The 17,086-nt window shown below is 43.7% G+C and overlaps 1 protein-coding gene across 2 annotated transcripts in view; it reads right to left on the bottom strand.

Moving 5' to 3' along the window:
- The window catches only part of LOC119206810 (plexin-A1-like), a 189,511-nt gene that overhangs the window by 77,434 nt on the left and 94,991 nt on the right, over positions 1–17,086 (bottom strand). For both annotated transcript variants that reach the window (XM_062563282.1, XM_062563286.1), the window contains exons 5-9: positions 11,353–11,453; positions 10,043–10,166; positions 9,599–9,752; positions 8,197–8,296; positions 1,913–2,027 (exon numbers count right to left, since the gene is read on the bottom strand). In XM_062563282.1, coding sequence (XP_062419266.1) covers positions 1,913–2,027; positions 8,197–8,296; positions 9,599–9,752; positions 10,043–10,166; positions 11,353–11,453 — 594 coding nt within the window. The remainder of the gene's footprint in view (positions 1–1,912; positions 2,028–8,196; positions 8,297–9,598; positions 9,753–10,042; positions 10,167–11,352; positions 11,454–17,086) is intronic.

The following is a 17,086-nucleotide window of genomic DNA, read 5'->3' as shown; positions in this document are numbered from 1 at the left end:
TCGAGTCCAAGTCAAGTCACGAGTCATCGGTATTCAAGTCCAAGTCGAGTTGCAAGTCTTTGTACGTTTTGTCGAGTCGAGTCTCAAGTCATCAAATTCATGACTCGAGTCTGACTCGAGTCCAAGTCACATGACTCGAGTCCACACCTCTGGCGAGCGGTACAATCAACTTCCTCCGTGTTGTTGCAAGTTTGCGCGCTTCTAAATGTTAAGTCAATAGTATGTGAAGGCAATCACCAGCAGCCCAGGCCATGACTAATTAAAAACACACACACACACACACACAACCAGAAAGGAAAAAGTCTCTTCTCGGGGTGTAACTTGGCAGCCATTTTGGGTCTCTGCCGTCAGTGACGTACGGCATTAATTCATTCATTTCGTGGGACATGAAAAGCGCCGCTATGCATGATGACTGAACCACTTCATTTACAAGCGAGTGAATGAATGAGTGTGGCGCACTTGAAGAGAGGAAACTACACGCTAACAAACCTATTTCTTTCAACCATTTCTGTTGCTTTTTTGTATCGTCTTAATTTTTCCCCATTTACCAAAACCCGGATGAAGTCATTTGGAGCGAGCCGCGGGGCGTGCGTCGGTCCGGTCGCCACCACCAGCCCAATGCTGGGAGTCGTTGGAGCAGAGCAAATTTGTTTGTCTCCGCGTTCGTTTGTCCTGGTGTTTGTTTCTCCCTTTTGTTTGAGCTCATACACATTTCCGTTCATGGCCTTCTCAAGTGTTTCTCAGAGTCTGGCAATTTTCTGCCTGATCGCCCCTAATGTGCCTCTCTGTTTATCCGCTGTCACAACAAAGCTGATTTATTTACATATTTACATTTCCAGGAAAGGGACATCGAAGGATTGAATTGACTTCAGAAGGGGCGAAAAAAAAAATCAAACCACACATTAACAGTTTATCAGTTTGCATGTGTGCATTTGTGGGATGTGCCACGTAGCCACAAATGCCGCGGGTTCGTATCAGATATGAAGTGAAGAAATATGACAAATGCCTGTGGGAAGATAACCAGTCTAGTGTGAATTCAATCACTCTGGCAACCTACTGCTAATGACACAGGGGGGAACTTTTTCAGGCAGCGGAGATGGGCGATATTGCTTTCGGCAGGCGCTGCGAACTGGTAAACCGAGGCTATGAGGAGATAAATGTGTGATGACAAAACTACCGCTGTTGGCTCAAGTGCGCATATGCATTGCTTCGCATAGTTATACCTATGCAATAAGAGAGAGAGACGGAGAGAGGGCCCTCCCCCCTCTCCTGACATTTATAATATCTTGGTAGTCATGGCAACGCTTGCACTACAAAAAGCTTACATCCTCGTCCTCCAGACCAAAGATGAGACACAAACAGAAGCGAACACACAGACACACACCCAATGGCCAATTAATGCCCCTAATAGCCGGGCAACTGGAACACATTGACAGACATTACATTACACACAGCTCGCTCACTTGTCAAGATACCTGAGGCAGACTAAATGAGTGAAGCAATGTAGAGAGAGGCCGGGGGTTTGGCTGCATTAGGATATGACCGATGGGAGGATGTGACGGGACAGGTGGTCAGGTGTTTGTCAGCAGGATAGGTGAGCCGTTTTAGCAAGCAGAGGATATATTTTGGGACGGTGCATAGTCCATCACCCCAACCGGTTTCTGAGCAAAGAAATCCAGACGCTGCTTGGAGTACAACAGCTGCTACTCGGCCACTCACACCAGCACTCATTCACACGCACACACACACGGACGGCACACAGGTACCCATGGAATCACCACACCCCCATTCCGTGTGTACACATGCTTTAAATACTCAAAAATGTAATCATTTGGTGTGCGTCTTCATCGTTGGCAGAGTGTTTGTGTGTTTGTGCGCTGAGCCACGCATGCATGCGAGTGCCTGCTTGTACCTCCGAGGTGTTGACTCGTCCCTCCTGGAAGGAGCAGTCGCTGGCGTCCTGCGTGCACATGTGGCGATATTTGCACCAGTGGCAGGGGAAGTTCCCGTTGACGCAGGACAGGCACCTGGAACGAGTGAGAGACAGAGGATTGATCATTTTCGAACCAAATAAAGACATAAAACTTATGTTTAAATATAAAATCATTTGGATGCTATTTGTAAAATTGGATTGCTAAATAGTTCTTCCATTCACTCCTTATGTTTAGCATTGAAAAAAAACATCAAAGCCTACTAATACGAGCTGAGCTCACATCGCATCAACACATTCGCACGGCTTCAGATGGTCACGGCCAAAACCGCGTCGGGATGACGAGTGAGCAGGAGAGGATCCTTGGCGATCCACTTCTCCCTCCTTATTCTCCACGCTTGGAGGCTTACAGGGAGCTAAGCTGGCAGACCAAGATAAACCTGTTTTTATATAACACTTTTTTCCTTTCTTCTTCATCTTTAGAGTTGTCCAAAAAAAAGGAATAAATGCAACAGGGATTACTACATATAACAAGGCTACTGTAAAAAAAAAAAAGGGATGCACAAAAAACATTATTGGAGGTTAAATCAACAATTGAGCAAGGATTTGCTTTTGTAATAAAATACATTTATTATTGCAGTCACACACATTCATTCTTTTCTAAATTCACGTTCTGTAGGATTCAGTTTACGAGCAGAAAAAACAAATGGATGTTGGGATGTGAATGTTGTTGCAAAATGTATGACATCAAGTTAGAAGTTGAATTAATAATAAATACAGAGACTAACAGAAGCCAATTTTCAGCAGGTCTTAGAAACCCTACAGTCTCTGTACACCAATCCAAAACTAAATGTCACTGGCTTAAGAACAGCGAGCTCTAATTACATGCTACGCCAGTCCTTCGTACTCCTGCAGGCCTCCTCCACCTCAACCCACACACACCCACCCACAGGTCCCGCTCGCCAACTCACATCCGCCCCAAGACCTGAACTTAATCCCTCGTCCAGTTAACGCGCTACAACTCTGGTGGCTGTAGACGGAATACGGGCCACAGTCAGCAGGGTGTTAGCTTAGCTTAAAGGCTGAGATAAAATAGACTATCAGACTGTTGGAAGCTAAAACAAAACACACCTAGAAGCACCTTTAAAGCTAAAATTAACCCTACGTGTTATCCCACAAAATGAAATAAATCTTAGGCAAGAGTGATAGCCTGATGAAAAAAAGCAGAAATACATATTTTCTCCAAACGTTGATGCTGATTTTTGAATGTGTTAAGTGTATAGTGCAAAAGCAATGCCTTTAATTGAAGAAACTACATTCTTAAAATGATGCATTAGTCCAAGGGAAGATATATGGCCTTCACCATTTGACTGACAAGTGTTTTCTGACTATATATGCAAGGTACCACGGTAATTAAGTAATTGACCATCAAACGGGAGGGGTGGTGGTGGTGGTGGGGGGGGGGATCATCTAAACTGAAGGACGACGCTCAGCCCTCAATGCCACCCGGCCTCCAGAAAGACTTTAAATTGGATTTCAGTCTAATCCGAGTTGTCTCTTTGTCCCTCTGTTCCCTGGGTTTATTCAGATTTCGCAGGGTTAACTCCTTCACGCTCGGTCCCGGAGAGGCAGGGTGACAGCAGCTTCATACAGCGGAGTGATAAGCTGCGGAGACTCCACCAAACTGCAGTGTGAGGGTTATAATCAATGCTGGTGGCTTTCCGTGGGGAATAAGGGAGACTGAGGTTATGCTAACAGGCTGCTGTTTGTTCGCAGAGCTGGTGAGCCAGTTCCTCCTCACCATTAACCCCGGGGTTCATCGATTTCTTGATGCAGGGATCTGTACACACAGCCGAGTGTGTGCAGCACTATCACACACACACTGAATGAGAATTACCCACACACACACGGAAGCAAGCTGTCGCAGCGATGGCATGGAAGCGTTCCTGACGGTCACCTGGGCAGTGGAGACTTGTCCCACGGTGGACCTGTCAATGCCTGGACTGCTGGCCTCAGATAAGTGGCGGAGTTGCTGCAATGTAGTCAATAGCCCCCCCCCCACACACACACACACACACACACACACACGCGCACGCACACACACACACCTGCTATTTAACAAATCCTTTGCAACCGAGCCGGGTCAAACGCCTTTTCCTCTTTCCGAGCTTTTGTTCCTGGCGCGGCCGGATCGATGGAACAAAGCCGCTAATATGCGAGTGGTGGACCCCGCGCAAACCTTCTGGTCAATGAGGATGAAGTCACGGATGAAGCTGCAGTTGGCTCCTAATGAGGAAAGATCTAAAGCCCGGCAAAGCATGACAACAGGTACCGATCCAAATTAATTGTTCGGTAGTTATTTACTGAGCCTGCACTTTGTGAACTTGTTTCTTTAAAAGGTGCTATATAAATAAAGCTTTTCTTGAATTATAACACCGGCTGCGCTGTGTGATCTATAATTAGGCCTCTTTGTGTTTTATCCAATGCAGCTCCACAGTGAGCAGCCATAAAATGAGGCTTATGTTGTCATTTTATACAGACCAGGAAGCAAATGAGAAGTAAAGATACTCAACCGGGGACTAAGACTCATTATACATTATGACTATCTTGTTACGCCGTCCAAACATAAGAAGTCTCAACTCACGGTTAAATCACATCTTTTGCCATAAAAATCGAACCATGTAAAAAGAGAAATGTCCACCCTTTGACTGTTTCCAACAAGGTAAGTCCAAAGGCCACCATATAACACAGGCGGGCTCAAGTGAACGGTCTGCCAGGAAGTGAGAGCACTTCCTGGGGGCCCGAGCGTGGGCCCGTCCCCTCCTAGAAGTGCCTCTTGACACTGACTTTGGATCCATTTCATATTGTAATGGTCATGTTGGCCCGAGGCAGCGGTGCTGACCTTTCAGCTACGTGGGACGCATTATTCCTGACACTCTGATCTCTCTTCCCATCTAAATGTGTCCTTTGGTTGTCTTTTTCACCAGCACTGGAAGTGTCTTCCTTGATCCACAACTCCCCTCCAGCTCCCATTTGTCTCTGTTAGAGAATAATTATTCCTCCTCTTTCATGCTCACTTAAACTATTCCAAACATTTTTGTAACATTTTATTGTAACTATACCACAGCTGTTTTTGCCTCTGTGCTCCTCCCGACTGCGTGCACCTGTTTCCGTTTGAGCGTGCGAGGCTGGTGATACAGGTGCTGCCTCCGCCTTTCAGCGGGTCGAGCGGACCAGTAAACCCCCCCACGCCCCCTCCTCCAAACGTCCAGCCGGGGCCTGCCTGCGGGACACTTTGCTTGTGTAGCTGTGGCGATACCGTGCTGCACTTTAACCCGCCCACGAGGACAACTCCATTATCTGCCGCTGAACGCCGCCGCCCCCCTACGCACGGCTTCCCGCAGGGCACGGCCAAAGATCTGGAGGTCGAAAGGTGAGGGCGGAGGGGTGGCGGGAGTGGTGTGTAATATGTGGGTTTGCGCTACAGCTGCTGCGGTGATAACTGCACTGTAGTTTTACAGTCCTGCAGAGTCCTGTGGGGGACGGAGCAGCCAACATCAAAGGCTTAAACAGCAGCACGCCTGTTTATGCAGCAGAAAGAGGAGGGCTAGGTGGGCTGGTTAATCAGGGGAGCAGAGTATAAAGCACACACACACACACACACAAATGAGGAAAACACTGTGCATCCACAAAAATATGCATAAATATCCACTACGGTGCATTTATTTTGACACATCCTGTATGCTCTCTAGCTTACAGGGAACAAACAGAAAACCACACACACACACACACACACACACACACACACACACACACACTCACAAAATGAATCAAAGCCACTGCACAAGGCCTGGAGGCCCTGAGAAGTGGCCCAGGTGAGCTCGCTCTCCAAGCCCACTCCATTATGACAATCTCCACACAGGCACCCGGCTACAGCTAATTAACGGCCTATTACTATGCAGATATATTCAGGGCCAAGAGCGGAGACCAGGCAGTAAATGGACTTGATGAACAAGAGGGGGGCAAGAAGAGGGGGTGGGGGTGGTGGTGGTGGGGACGCAAAGGGCTCAGAGAGGCCGGGGTCGGGGGGAGGGGAGGCGGGGTGAGGGATGGGAGAGGAGAAAGTAATAGGCTGACAAAAGAGGAAGGTGGGAAGGCGGCCGAAGAAAAGACGGCCAAGGGTCTAGAGGGAAGGATGGTGGCACGAAAGGGTACGCAAGCAGGACATGTGCGCTTTACCCTCCTTATTACCAGTAGAACGCAACAATTGAAGCCTATGGACACATTTCTTAGTTTTGAGTGGAAACCAGAAGCTATATTTAGTCCCTTGCCCATTATTATAATGCATTGTTGGGTTACGGTCTTAATCTCAATCGAACACACACAAGACACAGAACACTATTTGCTGTTTGCCTATTATTTTGACACCACTTTTCCCTAAATTTTTTCTTTTTTTAAGACAAGATACGCCCATCCCATGACCAAAGAGAGAAGGAAAGAAAAAGCTTGAAATGAATTGTACGCTCATTTTAGCCTTTTTGGAATGATGTAAACCTAATGGTAATGCTGTCATCAATCTACGCTTGGCAAGAGAAAGAGAAATCCACTTTTGAGTCCGCCACGGAGGCATTTTTATTTCAGGTGTATTGCCGCAAAGTGCAGATACCTAAATGAGGGACCAAAGTGCGCGAGGTGGAGGAGGATGGAGGGAGCGAGTGAGTGAGAGAGCAGGAGAGTGTGTGCAAGAATGAAACTGAGCCAAGAGGCCTTTAGGGAATTCCATTTATTTGTATTTAACAAGGCAGGTCAATTAAAAAGACCTCTTAATTCATCAGGCGCATTTTCGTTCGACTGAAAATACATTTATATTTATTTTGCGATTTTAATTTTAAGCCGGCATTTTACACAGGAACACTTTGAAGTACTTCCTTTTTGAGCACCTAGACACAAATGAGTGATTTGTTGGGAATATTACATTATATATTTCTTAAAGATGTTTCTCAATAAATGTATAGCTATTATAACCTATTAGAGGTTGGTTAGCTTTAAACTAATATTGAGTAAACGGTAACTTGACATGTAAATATAGAAAATGATTAGTCAGTTATGTTTTAAAATTAGTTTCTTTATGTTAAACACTGTATGCAATTTGTTTTGTAATTATATCCTACACCGTATGTTGATAAATGATTGTCTTTAGCAACATCTAGCTGAGCTGAAGCTAATGTTTGCGTCACAGAATTTGAAAGTTTAAAGGTATTCTGCTTAGTCTCTGTAAGAGTCGGACCACCCTCTTTTACATGCCAGATCCCGCTCACTTGTACTCTAAATACAGCAATTAGACTTAGAAAAGTTCACCCTTTTACTCTTATGACATCAAAATAACACATTAAAGTTTTATAAAAAAGAAAAAAGCATCTTCTGAAGAGTATGAACTGTACAGAACCGGCATGCAGAGGACATTAAACCAACAACCCTTCACCTAATTATCCTTAATTAGCTATCAGCTACAGCTGTGTGTTGTCCTTGCAGCTACCAACAGTCAACAACTAAACAACGATCACCTCTACAGCTCTTAACGGTGAAACACTGTGAACACTGCAATCTTACAAATTCAATTTAAATAGAAAAAGCAATTAAATTACCCTAAAAAAATACTGCATCAGCGCAAGTAAGAAAGAGTCTCTTTAAATGTGTGTATGTAATATCCAGTCTCTCTGCTTCAGTGCTACTCTCACTTTAACAAAATATTTCCACCATGAATGTATAAAAAATACACATGAAAACTAAATCTGCCCTCAGTGCTGACCAGCCAATCAGCATTTCTGAACTAAAATTAAGGACAATTAACTTCCAAGAAACACACCCGACACGTTTTAGCTTCCCAAGCTTGGCTGCCCTTCTAGGTCTTGCATGGTTAGGAATCAATTTATTATTTCACTCACCGGTAGTCCCTTCATTGCTTGGAATTTAATTAACTAATTGATTTGTAAAAAGCTTGAATACATTGAATAATGAATTAGCAAAGGTTGCATGCCTTTCTCTCCGTTTTCCATTATAGGAGTTATTTGCAAGCCAATATTTTAACATTATTGCAATTGTGAAAGAACCACAGTCACCTCCTATCGATCGATGTTTTCCACCAGTCGGCAGTCCGTTGGGCAAATGCTGAGAAAATCCTTCTCACTCTGTTCATCCATTTATAATTACTCTCTCTTCGTACTGAAAACCATTCCTAAAAAAGAAATATAAAGAAAAAAACTTACGATTGGTGGACGCTGCAGTTGTAGAAGACAAAGTCTACGCTGGCAAACTTCTTCCCCGTCTCCTTTGACTTCAGATACAACTTTATAACACGTTGGTCACCTGGACAGAGTCACAAAACACCATATTAGAAGTGATTTTATTCTCTGTTTCAACACCCTTCCAATATTTCTAAAATAAACTATATATATTATCATATACAGTAATTATATTGTTCGATAAACCTGGGAAAAGCTCGAACATTTATTCTGATGTTAATTCTAGAGCCGAATCAATACAATTTGGTCATTTTATGTTACTTGGTAGAGGAAGAGGTTTGGCTGCCCATCGACATTTATTTTATTTTTCGTAATAAAGTGTGCCTTAAGTTCTATGAACCAGCAGTTTCTTATTACGAGAAGCACAGAGAAATGGATGCCGGTAAAGAGTGACTCGTGTTTTACACAATCGAACGAACAGACTGAATGAGGCAAACAATTCATATTTGCGCAGCATCAGACAGAGCTGCTCAACCGAGAAGCCCAGAATGACTTAGTCATCTTCTCCTCAAAACAAAAGGATTTTTGAGCGTCTGAAATGTCGCTTTCTTTTTAAATTATTTTTCCACAAAGTGGGACTTACAAAAGCATTTGATGTTAACGACTGTGGGGAGAGTTATAATTAATTTGACTAGACTTGGTTAGTAAGCACATGTTTTAGTAATTCCTTTGTAAATAGGCTATAAATGAACACAAACTTAACCACTTTTATCTAGCTTAACCAGGCAACATAGGACACCTACGTAGATGGCTAACAAGCTAACTGGATTAATTATGCTAGAAAAATCTAAAAATGTCACCCGAGTCTGTGCTGTGACTAAATGCTCTGTGGCCTTCATTCAGTGCTTTTAGAATATCTTTAGCATTGTTTTTTGTTCAGATAAGAGGAGCTACCTGCATGCCTTTTAGGGATGAGGGTACATAATTCGCTGATTGGTGACTGCTAACTACAATACCCTCTGTAACATTATGAAAAGTGGCCCTGTGAGATAAAACTTTGGTTTATGACCCTTTGACACTTTATGGCCAAATAAGTGTCTTTGGGGAGAAAAAAAAACTTATAAAAAAGTGAAAAGTAAAGCCATGATGAAATAAAATAAAATTCAACACAATGCTTTTTTATGCTCTAAAAAAGAATTTCATAATGATTTTTTAAAATCATTTTGTGAATAATTTGTATTTTCTATATCTTTCAGATATTACAGACAATTATTCACATTATACTTGACAAACGTTCATGTTCAATAGAGAATTTAATTCAAATAGCCCCACAAGATCAAAATTAATATTATTTAAATCTATCTTGGAACTTCCCTCAATAATTTCTCACATCCTGTATTTTGTTGGGATATATTTTATTTTTTACCTTGGTCTCGAGTGATGGGGGAAACTGCTTTTGTAGAGGGGGACAGGCAAAAGATTCTTCCACCATAGATGCGTCCTTCTGTCTCTACATAGTCCTCGAAGGAGCAGTTGACTCCGGCAGACAGACTAGGGACATTTTGCGTCTGTAGGGACAACTAAGAGAAGGAAGGCAAGGAGAAAGGTGAGGGACAACATACATTTTCAAATATATCTACTTTATTAGTGAAACAAACTGAAAAACATAAACCTCGGCTCAGATGTTTGTTTTTTTTAGCTCAAGCTCAAAGTGGGGACAGGATGCCAGGAATGACTCAAGGACAAGCTGTATCGAATATTGAATATTTCACATTTATCTTTCTCACTTTGTTCCGTCCATCTTTCCCTCCTCCAACACACACACACACACACCCAAACAAACTTTCCAAGTTACGCCAACAAAGTGTACCTGCACTTCCGACATGGTGACGGAGACCGTGTTGGGTTGGACAGACAGTCGGACGCACTGCTCCACCCTGGTGGTGAAACGCTGAGGCTCCTCGGCACGTTCGCAGCGGTCCTTCCTCGCGCATCTAGAGGAGGGTGATAGACCTCGGTCACATCTTCATTCAAAAACCTTATAGGTAAGATTCAAATATTCTTTTTAACATCAAATCTGATTACCTTTAATAATTGTTTAAGTTCCGAACATCTTGCTTAGAAAATCCTTTCACTCAAAGGTCAACGCTCAAGGTTATTTGAAGTGAATTGTGTTAGATTAGTGATATTCATTATCTATTGGACAGCTCCAGGATGCTAGGCTTCATGCAGAGTCTCTGTTTATTATGCAACACTTATAAATAATTCAAAGGCTGTCTGTCATTATGGCAGATAGTCAAAGCGCAGAAAGAAACAAATGGAGCGTAGTGTTAGTTCAGGCAGAACACTCAAGTCAAGCTCGCATTAGCTGATTGGCACCAGCTGCTCCTTCATCAGGGGCTCATTGATCAGCTGCTCATTGGTCAGCTGACTGCTAGCGTCCAATCGGTTCAACGCAGGTGTACACGGTTGCCATTAAGACCTGACACTTCTTACTATTACTCTGATGGCATGTTCATGCCAACCCTATGGTGCCGATGACTCTACCAGGATTATATGTATGTATGATTGAACTTTAAAAAGGTATCAACCGCAAAAACTCAATATAGAGTAGTATCAAAATGTTTCCAGTAAAACAATGTGAAAAAAACAACGGTGATTAATCCTATATGTTCCAAAACCTTTCCTACACTTTCCCACTAGATGTAACTGTTCTTTATCACTATAATTTGCTAAAAATTGTGAATTAATTTACATAAGTGTATCCGACCAAATGATCTGAACAGGGTAATGGAAGGCAATTTACTGATCAGAAAAGATATTCGATGCTAATTGGTGTATTAAAGGGTCAGTATGAATCAGACTGTACTCTGGTCAGATTATCAAACAAAATGTAACGCCCCTCTAACCACAATGTTTTGAGGTCTGATCACTCAAGCCCTCTTTTCATGTTCCTCGTCTGCCACTTTTCATATGTATGATGAGATCATTCCTGAGTGCAGGTGGACGAGTTGGATGTAATTTCCCTGCGGGTGTTCCTGGGACACTGAGGTCACGTGAAGAGACGGACAGGCAAACAGACAGGCGGAATAGGGATTTGATCAAATCTCCCTAATTCTTTCTGTTACTGTGACAACTGGACAGCCCTAATGTAACACAATACAGTGTACATGTACTTACACATTATGGAGCACACACCAGCCACAGTGAGGGTCCCCTGATCCCAAGCAGGCTCCACAGTTGCTGTACAGCTCACAGCTCTCCACCGGCACACGTGTGACCTGGAAATAAGCAGCACACACACCTGCCTTGTTAATATTGCACACAAACGCCTGTGTGCACACCACCTTGAAAACAGCTTAAACCTTATAGGTCTGATGTACGCGGGGATCTACCAGAGGTGTCCTTTTCCTGGAACATGGGATTAAAGGGAACAAGCCCACTGTGACTATCAGACATAAACAGCTCTGGAAGTGCTGCTTATAACTCCGCGCGGCTGCATGCGAGGCTAGCTGCAGGGCGAGAAGCAGAGGTTCCACCATGTGTAAACAAACACATCGGTTCAGATTACACCCTGTGACAAACATCTCTTTGTGATATACTGAGTAGTGCCCACAGCTCTCCAGTGGAGCAAGCAGTTTCAGTCAGGAGATGCTGAACGGAATCTAGAAAAACAAAATAGTTTAAAAGTGTAAAATCTGACAAACTTACAACAATGAATTTCCCCATGTGTTATCTTAATGGTTTCATGTGATATGTATAGACCATTTTCTGCAATAAATTATGACCAAATACTTGCAAACTAATAGTATTCCAATTATACAGCTGTACTTTGTTTTGTACTTCTTTGTGTTAGCCTCCTAACGTGTTGAAATAAGAACACAGTAAATTCATAAACTGGTCATCATACATATGATAGCACCATCACCCATAGCATGTTAGCATTTAGCTCAAAGCCTTACAGAGCTGCTAGCATATCTGTAGATTCTTTGTCTTGTTGATTAAAGCCTACAAATGATGGGCATTGAGTTGAAAAGCATTAACAATGCAGGGAGGTAACATAAACTAAAGACAAAGTTGCACTATGGGAAGTGTGTGATGCATCAATATAATCTACAAAAGGTCTGGGAATCTTGAGCCCTTTGTGACTGTTGCTTTCTTAAACTGTCTCTTGAAGGTCCCCAAATGTATGCATGATTGAATGAAGAATGCAGAAATGTCCTTTTTCATACTTTTTTATCAATTTTGAGCAAACAATTAATAGTTCATCTTAAACCACTTTTTAATTTTTCAAACTTAAACTTACAAATGGGTGACACCTTTTTGAAGCAGCCCTCACCAGAACATCAACAAAGTTTGCCTAGTATCAGTGACTTCCTTGCCCATTCAGAGTACCAAGATAAGCATCAAGGGTTAGTCCTTTTGTCTGCAAAATCTCCACCGGCTGCCATCTGTGTTTCTGCATGATGAAGATAAGATGAAACATTAACAATGTCTTTGGGAAATTGGAGAACTTGGGTTTTAACAAGCACATCAAACAGTGCTGTCCAAATCCACGGAACAAGTACACAAACATAAAGGCCGGGGAGGCTCAGAGGAATTAAATCCATTTCCACAGAAAGATCCAGATCCATTTCTTTGCACTGGCCATCAAACAGACACGAGTTCTGCCGCTGCATGCATTTTCACCATCTACCATCTGTCTGCACGATTATCAGGAAGAGCTACCCCCGAAGCTCACCCAGGTGGCTGAATATAAGTCGGGGAATTATCCATGAAGCGGACAGTATTGAAAAGCTTTAATCATACCTGTGCCCACTCGGGCATACTCTCTTAAAAAGCACCAGTGTATCAGCATCCATGTGTTTTATCTCTACTTGCCGGAAGCGTGTTGCTGGTGACGGATTGAGAGACAGAAAACTGCCTCAGGCTAACACACACGCAGCACTGAGAAAGTCCCAATTTCTTTCACCAAAGCCAGGGTTTTGTGGGGCAGTTGTTATATCCTTAAACACATCGCTGACCCCCCAAGACACGCAAACAAACGCACAGGCACGCTGCCCCAGTGAGATGAAGTCCACCATCGATACCACTGCATAGGCAGGGGGCGCCCCAGGTGAGCGGGCGGGGGGGGGGGAGGGGGCTGAGGGTGAGTTGTAATGGAGCTGCAGGCCCAGCAGTGTGGAAACCTTCCATTTCACTTTCTCTGAACAACTGCTGCATCATTAGTCAGACACAAATGCATGCGCTGGTTTTCATGTCACTTTTTTACTTCCGATATTTGCTTCTATCAGAAAACTTCCCCAGCACAGGGTAGCCTCTGCCGTCCCCCTGCTCCTCCTGCTCAGCCACGATAGTGTAAGAGTTGCCTTTCAGGTCTTCTAAGACAAACAGAGCACATTTAAGCCATGCCCACACCGCAGGGTGAAAACAATTCATCCCTCTCCAGTGACTTAGTATTGCACAAAGTCACTTTTATCCGGTCAAGAACAACAGTGTGATGCCCAAAAGCTGCTGTGTGGTGGGATGCGCTACCAACAGGGTGAAGAACACAGAGCTCAGTTTGTAGAGGCTGCAGCAACAAAAAAACTGAGCCTCTAGAATGACAAATGTCAATGAAAAGGCAAACCGGAGGGATCCTGCCACCAACGTGGGTCTTAGACTGCTTTGAAGGCATGTTGGTTGGTTACAGATGACTAGCGCTAATACGAGTGTTCTTTGGTGCAGTTAAGACGTGGGTTGCTATTGGAGCCACTTAGCCCCCGCAGTCTGTACCGACGTAGCAGCGGTTTTTGGGAGGCCCTTTCATTCTCTTTGGGTATACTTAATACTCCTCTCCACCTCGTTTCCCTGGTCTCACAGTTCTGGAACATCAGCACCAGTCACAACGTGATCAAGGAAGCTCAGCGAGGAAAGCTTTACCTCGACGGTTCAGGGCGTCCTCGCACAAACACACAATACTGGTGGACAGGCGGAGTGTTACTATCCAATGGCTTACAGAGTAAATAACACATGACTTTGATTATATGAGGTGGTCAATACTGCAGCGGCCAGTCATGTATCTCACTTTGTTCATGGTCAAATAGTTTTTACTAGTTAGTAGTAATTGAACACAACAGTTTGGACTGTACTAAATTTTAAGGAGACGTCTTCAAAGAAAACTGAACTAGAGTGGGAACTCAACACTGATTTGATCAACATCTCAAGTCTGTCTAACAGTTAATCATGTGGTAAGTTAGAGTTGACTAATGTAAGCAAACTGGGGGGGGGGCTCCTTGCTCCTGACAGGGACTGGCCTGTCAACGTAGTACAGCAAGCCTGGTTATCAGAACTGAATACTTTCTGGAGTATTCTCTTCTATTAGTGTAAAAAAATGTTATTGCCTTTAGTGGTGGGGATGTGGCATCCGCATACAGAATTCCTAGCAGCACATCTCTAGACTGGAGATGCTTGTTATCCACTCCACCTCAAATGTACAGTAGGACACAATGGCTTATGGCAGATTCATAGCATGATAATAGTAACCTGGGTCTGATAACTATTATAATGCTACCATTACTAGGGCTCTTACAGGACACCAAATAGCAGCAAATTGCAGTCATTACTTGCGCCTGGACAAATACCATGGTAGTAATAGCGTATCTGATAGAAGGAGGAGAGAAAAGCATGTCACGCTCTAGCACAATAGGCAGAGAGAGAAGTTTATTCAATGGGCTGTGTGGTGGTAGGGCAGATAATGTATTTCAATGGAACAATTCAATTATTGAGTTTTTAAAACGGTAATGGGACGGGAAACAGGAGATGCTCAGCCAAAGACTCTTTGTCTTACCGAGGTGTCGTGGGAGTGTGTGTGTGTGATAGTAAGTAAGAGAGGAGCACCTTTTTATATTCAATATAGCATTTTCCTTGCTGGCCTATTAGCTGCTGCAGAGTGAAACGCATCCATCTGTGGACGGTGGAGGGAGGCGGGGAGGATGGATATGGGATTACGGTGGAAATATTTCTCATTTTAGTCTTTAAACTAATTGTTTGTAGTACAAAATAATCTTCCAGCGCGATTCAGACGCTCTGTTTGTGTTTTTTTCTTCATTTTTCCCCGAGTGGAGCAAAGAGGGGGGAGCAGGGCGGACCATGGGGGAGAGTTTATTGCGAATAAACAACAGCTCTCTCATTTGGGTCACGATAGAGAGGCACTTAATTCGCCCCGGGGCGGATGCGAGGGCAGGGGGGGGGGGGGGGGGGGTTGCAGTGTGGGAGGAAGTGGGTGGGAGTGGGGGCGAGGGGGGATGGATGAGAAAAGACAGGGAAATGTAATTGCGCCTGATGCTTCATCCCACATATGGGGGCCCGCGCGGTGCCAGCCTGTCGCGGCTATAGGCCCAGCCGTAATTGTCCATTCGGTGTAATATGGGGGAGAATATGAGGCGCTTTTACGGCACAATAGGCTGACGGATGGCTTATTCTGCCAGCCAGCTGAGTTCTAAAAGGCACACGCGCCCCGCTGGCGCTCACGCAACCAGAGACGCGGTCATGCAATTTGTGGAATGTGCGTTGTGGCGTCTCAAAGTTGGTCCGCATGTGAATCAATAGATGAACTACAAAACGTGGATATGAATTCCGTGAAAAAAAGGTTGTTTGGCACGTGCTCCACAGAGTATGACAGTATGAGCTTATACACAGGGATATAAAATACATTACTTTACCGGCTTTTCTTCATTTGTTATTTTATAGTCTACGGGTCCAATTTGCCCTCTTTGTCCCGCTTTCTGTCATGAGTTTGGCTGGACACTGAAAAAGATGGCGAATAAGGCCATAGATCACTAATTGACACCAACATATACTGTACAAGGAAGTAATGGAAAGACTGGATCCAGCATAAAAGGGGGGGGGGGAGCTCTCTGTTATAATTCTTTAAAAGTAAACTTGTTTTAATGAGTAGCTATTAGTCAGATCCCATCAATAAATGCAAAATGAGAAAGGATCATATCCAGAATCCAGATGGCAACCTGCACTTCTGCAGAGTGAAGCCTTCTTATATTCAGTCTATGCTGGGAGTTTTTGGCAGCATTTTTGATCAGCAGCAGAACCTAAACAGTCACTTGTTTCTCTTCATCCTCTTTTCCTCTGGTGCGACTCCTTGAAAGTGGCAGGACGACCAATGTGGTCGAAAAGATTTTAAAAGGGTATTTTATTTAATCTTGGCTGTAAATAGCAGGGTTTTTAGAATGTATTCTTGAAGAATACAAGGCACTACACAGCGAGCAATTGATATTCTGTGGTTTTCATTTAACAAACACCCACTCAGTCGCTAAGTGTGGGTCTTTCACAAATCCTTTTTAGTCCATGTCCTTGTTTAAACCCCGGTCCCCCTGTTCCTTTCAATCGCATTAAGACATCTCTCTCTTTCTGCAGCTGTCAGTCCCTCTGACCGTCTCACAGATCACAATGTGATCAGCACATCACTCATGCGCGCCTTGACAGACAGCTGGCCCGCCGTTGTTTATTTGTCTCCAAGGCAAAAAAGGACTTTGGCAGATTTGATGCAAAAACTTGCTTATGTATTGCAAATGTACTTTCTTTTTTAGACAAGCAAACATGACATTCTTTTATCAATAAAGGTTTAAATATGGAATCTAGAATGCCATTGTGAATCATTCACGAACAATAGCACGTATTGTATACATGTGTATTTGAAATAACTAAACCGAGGCGGCGTCCAGGGGCTCCACACAGGCTGCCACTCTATTCTACTTTTGTCGACGTGAGAAAGAACTGTAGCTTTTCTTTTTTTCCCCACAGTGGCTGTCTGCTTTGGAGCAAAATGCATTTGGGATTGTTCAACAGTAAAGTCTAAGTGTCTGTTAACTGATGCCGCTGGTTAAATCCACAAGGGCCTCAGAGGGGTCAAGAAAAG

Source organism: Pungitius pungitius, chromosome 1 (genome assembly GCF_949316345.1).
Source record: "Pungitius pungitius chromosome 1, fPunPun2.1, whole genome shotgun sequence".
NCBI classification, from domain to species: Eukaryota; Metazoa; Chordata; class Actinopteri; order Perciformes; family Gasterosteidae; genus Pungitius; species Pungitius pungitius.
The sequence above is the reverse complement of the archived record's forward strand: the minus strand, read 5'-3'. Positions and strand labels throughout refer to the sequence as shown.